The sequence below is a fragment of the Copadichromis virginalis genome, linkage group LG12 (assembly GCF_057382275.1).
Source record: "Copadichromis virginalis isolate Kocher_CV1m ecotype Utaka linkage group LG12, C_Virginalis_male_GT1.1, whole genome shotgun sequence".
In the NCBI taxonomy this organism is placed as follows: domain Eukaryota; kingdom Metazoa; phylum Chordata; class Actinopteri; order Cichliformes; family Cichlidae; genus Copadichromis; species Copadichromis virginalis.
The window spans coordinates 41364740-41372239 of NC_140629.1; the positions used below are offsets into that span (position 1 = coordinate 41364740).

The window sequence follows — 7500 nt, forward strand, 5'->3', positions numbered from 1 at the left end:
CACTTAATGTGTTGTTGGTTGTTAAATCGCACGATCGGGAAGGGAATAAGCTGGAAAATCGGCTCTATTTTTATTATTTCCCCACCTGGAAGCATCATGAGGGAGCTCGTGTATCAGATGTTACCAAAAGAAGTCATCTAGCCTGGATAGCAGCTGTGAGACGAGCTGATACTTGCAAGAAATGTGTCAACTCCAAAGCCCAGCAGCCATGACTACTCGGTATTGCCCCCATTTCCATCAACAGACATACACATGACAGTCGATTCTTACCTCCTGAAGACATTCGATTACTTTGTTCATGTATGCCTTCTGAGATTCATACGGAGAAAAGGGGAAATTCACTGTCACTCCCCTAAGAGTCAGCGAAGGCATCCTGTCCTCTGACGATTTGTAGAAAGCAGTTCCCAATCGCGCCCAGTTTTGTCAACGCCTACGTAAGGACGATCGCTATTGGCTGTCCAAGAAGTCGCGAGATAACTAATCCCATAATTTACTTAATTGGTCCTGCCTGAGCATTTGTAACAGACACTGTAGGAAAGGGAAATAACATTGTGGAAGACACATAAAGTGAGTTAAAAAAACAACCTAAAAGCGTTTAGAATACATTTTGCAGCGGAAGTATGGCGTCCCGCTTGCCCTTCACAATAAGAGCATTATAGCGGATTATAATGGGGGACGCTTTTATTTTGTATAACTACCGGAAGTAGTTCCTGTGTACTGACGCTAGCTGGGTAGCTAGCGCCGCGTCGCTTAAAAAGCAGCCGGGCTTGTCTTAAACTTAAGAGGCTGACACTCGCTAAACCACCCGATCGCTCGCCAAGCGACTGTTTCACACTGGACTTATTTTTCGTTAATATGGGCCGATAATTCCTTTATTCTAGTGGTATGCCGGGAGTGGTGCGGCCTTTTCGGATTAACGTAATGATGACACTATCAACGGCGCGCGTCAGTCCGCCCCTCCTCCAGTTTGAAATTGACCTTAGAAGACACCGTAGCGTATGCTGGACCCGCATGCATCTGTCCACCTCTCCTACGTTTTGAAATTGAGATTTGAACGTCATTTTCTGAAGTATTCGGAACAACAGTGTAAGGTTTGACAAGGTAAGTGTATCTCTCTCTCTCCGGTTTAAAATTTAGCTTTGAAAGTGATTTTTTAATGTGTCTGGGTGATTCTTTGTCGTGGTCATGTTCGGCAGATGCTAATGCTAGTTAGCGGGTATTCAGCCGAGGTCTACAAAATGATGGTATCTACAAATGAGGTATCTACAAAATGATGGTGTGGTTAGCACTTGGACGTCACTTTATTCCAGAGGTATCGTTTGTAATTAAAACTTGTAAGAAGCGAAGTGATTTTTTTTCTTTGTATGTGTATCTTGGCGATCGCGATTTTTTTCATGTGACTGGGTGATTCTTTGTCTGTCGTGGTCATGTTCGGCACCTAAAGCTATTTAGTGGATATTAAGCGTCTCCCGGTTTGAAAGTGATTTATTTATGCGTATGTCTCTCTGCCTGGATTGGAATTTATGCGTGTTTGGGTGATTTCTTTGTCTCGTGGTGAAGCTGGATGCTAAAGCTAGTTAGCGGGTATTCAGCCGCGGTCTACAAAATGATGGTATCTACAAATGAGGTATTTTAATGAATATTTTAATGCAAGTTTCCTGTTTTATTGTGAAGGTCCGCGTCGTATGTGAGTGTGATCAGTTTACGTTTCCCCTGTCCCGTCAGCCCAGATTCCTCCCAGCTGTGTTGCCCTCCTGTCTCTCAACCCCTGATTACTGGTGTGTGTATTTAAGCCCTGTGTGTTCTCCTGCCTGTTGCCGGTTCGTCTGTGTTCCTCCGTGTCAGTCTGTGTAACTCCGTGTCAGTCTGTTACCCTGTGTTCCACGGAGTCCTGTTCCTCGTCTGCGTCTCTCTGCTATTCATCATCCGTTGTCATATGCTCCCAGGTCTGTTATTTTAGTTCTCCCAGTTTAGGTGTCTTTAGTTGTTTGTTATGCCCCACTGTTTGTTTGCTTCTACACCTCTGTAAATAAAACCACCGGTATCTCATCCACTGCCTGCATCTTGGGTCCTCCTTCTAAATCCACACGGCTCGCCTCGGCAGCCGTGACAGGTTGAACATGTAAAACTTGCATGTGCCATTCTCCTCATTTTTAAACTTTAAAACTTGTTTTAAAACTTTTTTTTCTTTAAGTTTTTTTGGGGGGGTGGGATGGAAGCAAAGTTTGTGTGTGGATGTATTGTTGTTGTTCTTTGTTTGTTTTCTCATACTATCAAAATAAACTAAATTGATATGCAGTTTTTCTCTCTCACTTTCTGCCTCTCACTCTTTGTATTTACAGTGCAAACAAGATGGAGAGAAACATTGTCTACTGCCTGCTTTGTAAAAAGCCGCAACAGTCCATTCGCACACACCTGAGCAGAGTGTGCCTGAAAGACTGCACACCACAGGAATGTGAGGAAGAAGCTTCCAGAGCCATTGCTTCACAGAAGCTGTTTTCTAATGAAGGTAGAGTCTGGAACTTCTCAGAGCTCCAGGAGTACTGCAAGGATGAAGAATCTTGCATTAAACTCTGCACTCGCCTTCAAACACGTGGATTTATCATCACGAACAGTCCCCAAGCGTTTTCGACAGTTGTGCCAACAGCGAGGTATGATGACCTTATTGCCACTTCCACATATTGGATGACACATACAAACTTTCAATAATGTCTTACCTCTGTCACATTTGCAATAGGTCTGATAAGAAGGAAATTCTTGCCGTGGCCAAGAAGGATATTGAATATTTCCACGCAAGACTTTCAGGCGGTGATTGCATCCCCACATATGCAATGACTACCTTCAGACAGTACTGCGAGGCCATCCTGATTTTACAACATGGACTGACAGGAAATGCTGTTCAAGAACTTTGTGTAAGTGCGCCACCAACAACCAAAGTGCACGATAAGTGAAATGACAGCTGATGTAAGTCTGTATTTCTTTAAGCTCCAACACCTTTTTTTTTACATACACAGGTAGAGGACTGGATGGCGCGGAAAGCAGTAGCTGATGGTGTTGAGCTGAGTGGTAACTTGAAGATAACCAGCCAGGAAGAACAAGTAAGTCATTCATTCTCAGCAGCGACTCTCTTCTTGCTCTATAGGCACCTTGTGAATTGATTTTATGAGATATTTAACATTGATTCCTTTTTTTCTCTGCAGTTGTTGGACTGCTATTTTAGGAACATCCGTCCAGTGTCCTTGCAAAATCAAATTGCTGGCAGCGATGACAGGGGCAAGTTCTTCCTAGGAGAATGTGGGGTCCCACTGTCCAACCCATCATTAGATGTAAAACGCCTGAGAGCGAGGTGAGTGCTTGACCTAACTGGATCAATAGCATATTAAGAAAGATTTGTTTCTTTGATCTGACAGAGAAACCCTAACCCTGGACTCATAACAGTCAGCCACATATGTTGCTGTATGTCAGAGATGTTCGCCCCTTGTATTTTGGTTTTTTCATCTCTCTTGGCTCTAATTAATTTGCATGCATTAAAAACCACAGATACCTGAGCACTGAACCTGGGGATGCTATGGCTGAGTCAGCATCAAGCTCAGTAGAAGCCTCTTCTGTTCCATTGCTTTGTTTGTTTTGTATGTATTTCAGAATGAAAATACTTTTACCCACCTCAGCCTGCACGTGTGCAGATGGCTTTGGACAAGGAGAAATGGCACACCAACAAGCCCACTGTCAATGCCATCTTGCAGGCCTGGGTTGCTCCGCAGCCCAGTATGCAAGACAACCAGTCCCTCATGACACTTAAAAAGTTAACGGCTACAACAACGGGGAAAAATTGTTTAAAAAGAAGCCTTGCGGTGGATCCGATTCCTCCCACCCAAATGTTATTTAGGTGAAAATAAAACTGCCACCGGACACGTTTGCTTGAGGAATCCATCAGACCAGACCACCTCCATTTTATGAACCCACAGAACCCTCCCCATCCAGCTCTCCCCTCCTCACCCCTCCTCCTCTCCCATCCTCTGTGTGGAAAAAACCATGTTTCAGAACTGTCGGATGTTTATGGACGGGGAATCCAAAGAGTTGCCTTGGTATGTGCAAATACCTTTTACGTAGCCCATCTCAAATTACGTTAAAAAAAATAAAGAAGGCAATTTCAGAATACCTGTCTCCAGCTATCCCTCCTAGGTCAACAAAGGCACCCATCTTCCACCATGAGCAACAGGAAGGCCTAACCCAGAAGAAGCCTAACATGAAAAAACAACATGATCTGTTACCTTGTACAGACTGGTGGAGATCGGAGATTTTAACGAGGAGTGGCCAGAGACAAACGGTATGTAAAATCCACCCTGAATGAAAGAGCTGAACCTCGGAGGAATAGAGTACAATCGGATGATCCACACTTTTTTTTATTAAAGTTTGCAAAATTTACAGACTTATTAAAGCGGTTGATCATCAGAAAAATGTTTCAGAAGACCGTTATCATCAATCTCTGAATAAAAATAACCACAAATTTAGTAACTTTGATTAAACCAGCTATCTCAATAGAAGGACACAGACTCTAATTGAGGAGATGCTAAAAACTCAGCTCAGAGATCAATTTTTATCCTTCATGACTATTATAACCAAAGCATAGAGTATGAGTTTAAAATTTGTTTTCAGTTTTCTAGAGAGGCCCCTTTGAGATGGCAGCATCCTGGGAGAAACGGAACCTGGGCCGCCGTCTCCAGCCCAAGTCGTTGGACCAGAACCAGGCGGTGGTTATAGCCGAGCTAGCAGACTGGAATCCAGCTACCACACCAGCAGTGACACACCCAGTAAACCAGAACAACAGCCACAGGTGAGCAGGGAAACGACACAGCTGAATAACCGTGTCAACCCCTCACTGAAACAATACAGCTTTGAGTTACACTCACAAACCTACACAGATTGAAACCTTGTGTGCAGACCTGCCTCCAAACAAGAATAACAGAGGACTCCTCCTCTTATTGTCTTCCTTCCTCACCATCCTCACCAGAACGACAGGTCTGCACTCCAACGAGAGACCCCAACACACAGAGGAAACTGCAGGATTGGAATCTTCATGTGAAGAAAATATCTGTGATCATCGGTGACTCCTATGTGCACAGACTCCTCCGTCCTATAAAGCAGAGGGGTACAGATCGACAGATTTCCATGAGCGAAATGTTGCCACCCGGTGAGGCCCAGTTGGAGAAAGCACCCTGTGGAAAATCTGGTTTTATAACTTTGGACTGAATACCAGTGATGGAGCTGAAAATGGGACTAAAGGCAGAGCAGTCAGCAATCTTTCTAAGGCCCTTATCTGTAAAGAACAAGCCACAATGTTGGATCTTAACAACTTTATTACAGGTTTAGATGAACAGATTCCTGCACTTCCTACTGTGATATTCGGCACAGAAGGACAACATTCACTCGACTAGTAGAGCAGCAATGTGTATGTTAGAACAGTGGAACCAGTGTGTAAATGAGCCATCCCCATAAGCCTTGAAAAGTGGGAGGAGTGATTCACCTTTCTTAAGTTCCAATGCTCAGTAGGTCCTTTGGACAGAAATAAGTTCTTCTTCTTTCAATAATTGTTTATTCTGTTCATTATAGAATCAGCTAGGCTCCAGTGGTCAGGAGAAGCTTCTGCTATATGAAGCTGTTACAGTGCTTTTTGTTACACTGAACGAGAGTAGTTTTTCTTGTTGCTTGTTTGATCTACTTCCATTTAAAAGATTATAATTACTGAAGTGAATGTGTTTTCAGATAGTTTACAGTGCCACTGAAGCTCCACTCAACCAAGTGTGCCTCAACAGTCTGAAATGAAAAGATTTTTCTTGCTTTTTTATAAAACAATATAATATAATATAATATAAAACAATAATTTTGGATGTTTCTTTCGGCTCTTGAGGTGCCCTCATTGAGTGGGGTTTGCCCAGTATCCTCGAGGGTATGTGAGGAGCCTTCCATAGTTGGGTTGTTTGGTTTTTACCCCAGCAGCCATTCATCTCCATCTCAACAGTTCATGACCAACATGCCGTGGCTGCCCCCTGTACCTGTTGAGTACCTGTACCCTCATCCACTGGAGCCTGGACCTCCAGCTGATTGCAGCCACTTCAGTGCAAGGAGGAGATGCTTGCTTTTTGTGTGACTGTCTGTCACCCTTCCCTTTCTACCCTAACCCATTTTCCACTCCAGCTTCTACCCGACCCGGTTCAGACCCCTCCTCAGTCAGGGAGGGGTCTGAACAGACTGTCGCAGGATTCTCATTAATACAGGAAAGAAGGGATTTGAAGACGAGATGAGGACTTTTAGCAATTCCCTCCCCCAACCAAATCCTAACCTTAACCCACCATCCAGTCCTGTGCCCCTTCTCTCCTCATACCGGTACCCACAGTTCAGACCCCACCTCAGGCCCCTTACTGCCTGAGGAGGGGTCTGAAGTATTTTCCAGCCTTATAAAGAAAGGGAAGGCTGAAGTGGCAGACTGTCATGCAAAAAGCGAGCATCTCCTCCTTGCACTGCTTACAGTCAAATGACAAAATATATGAACTCTTTTTAAACAGGAAAAAGGAAGAAATTGTACACCAGAGGGGGCAAGAAGGAGAAAACTTGAATATAAACTCAAAAGAAAAACCGCTGTTCCTTCCCTCCCCCAGAAGGCAGTAGAATATCATCATGTTAAATGTTAAATGCCACTTTGGGGGGGGGGGGGGGGTAAAATTACTTGACAAATATGTTTCTCTTTTTTGTTATTTCGTCCCTCTTTGTTACAGCTACAGGAGGACAATAAACAGAAGAAGGAGAGCGGCACCAAAGAGGCGAAAAAACGAAAGAGCGCACCACCTCCTCCCCCAGAAGGCAATAGAATATCATCATGTTAAATGCCACTTTTTTTGGGGGGGGGGGGCTTTTTTTCCCATTCAGATTGCATGGTTTAACATGCTATGCTTTGTTGAAGTTCTTTGTGTTTCAATAAACTCCCTGTATTTACACAGTACTGCATTGACTTATATTTTCCCAGTAACAGCGGATTACCATGGAGCGTACAGTTTTCAGTTGAGGTTGTAGAAGTCTGGCAAAGCAAAAATAAAAATAATAATAAAAAAAGCTGTTTAGATCCACAGCTCAAAAAACTCCTACGAGGGCAGGAGGATGCCACCTTTACACAACATGACAGTCAACCTCTACCACAGACGCGGAGTCAGGACCCGCTGTTCACTTTCAGTCCAAAAGTCTGGAACAGCAAAATCAGTGACTTCAACTTGGTGGGGAAAATGTGTCACGGTCCCCGTGTCTCTCTGGTTCGCTCACGCTGGCTACAGGTTTTGTTGTTCTTGTTGTTCGTTTTTGTTTTCTTTGTCTCTCCTCCTCCTCTCTGCCTGGGTGGAGATCCTTACGGGCTCTCGCTCTTGGCCCACGCACCTGTGTGATTGTGTCCACCTGCTGCTGATCTGGCTGATTTCCCCAGCTAATATTCAAGGAAGTGGCACAGAGCAGCTC

At 44.1% G+C, this 7500-nt stretch overlaps 1 protein-coding gene across 5 annotated transcripts; it reads left to right on the plus strand.

The window, feature by feature from the left end:
* The first annotated feature begins 914 nt into the window (after positions 1–914).
* Positions 915–6997, plus strand: LOC146697867 (uncharacterized). 5 transcript variants are annotated; one of them, XM_085476655.1, is made up of 9 exons: positions 915–1101; positions 2343–2651; positions 2738–2912; positions 3015–3098; positions 3201–3346; positions 3541–4327; positions 4657–4834; positions 5012–5191; positions 6774–6997. In XM_085476655.1, the coding sequence occupies exons 2-6, from the start codon at positions 2353–2355 to the stop codon at positions 3797–3799; spliced, it is 963 nt and encodes a 320-aa protein (XP_085332781.1). In that variant the 5' UTR covers positions 915–1101; positions 2343–2352; the 3' UTR covers positions 3800–4327; positions 4657–4834; positions 5012–5191; positions 6774–6997. The 5 variants fall into 5 exon arrangements, with proteins under 5 accessions (XP_085332781.1, XP_085332779.1, XP_085332778.1 ...); XM_085476653.1 differs by having other exon boundaries at positions 3541–4085; positions 4170–4327; positions 5012–6997; XM_085476652.1 differs by having other exon boundaries at positions 5012–6997.
* Positions 6998–7500: the final 503 nt, after the last annotated feature.

Coding starts and splice junctions, on each gene's coding strand:
- LOC146697867 (XM_085476652.1), top strand. CDS start 2,353: ATGGAGAGAAACATTGTCTACTGCCTGCTTTGTAAAAAGCCGCAACAG. Junction 2,913..3,014: donor ATGCTGTTCAAGAACTTTGT/GTAAGTGCGCCA, acceptor TTACATACACAG/GTAGAGGACTGGATGGCGCG. Junction 3,347..3,540: donor GTAAAACGCCTGAGAGCGAG/GTGAGTGCTTGA, acceptor TAAAAACCACAG/ATACCTGAGCACTGAACCTG.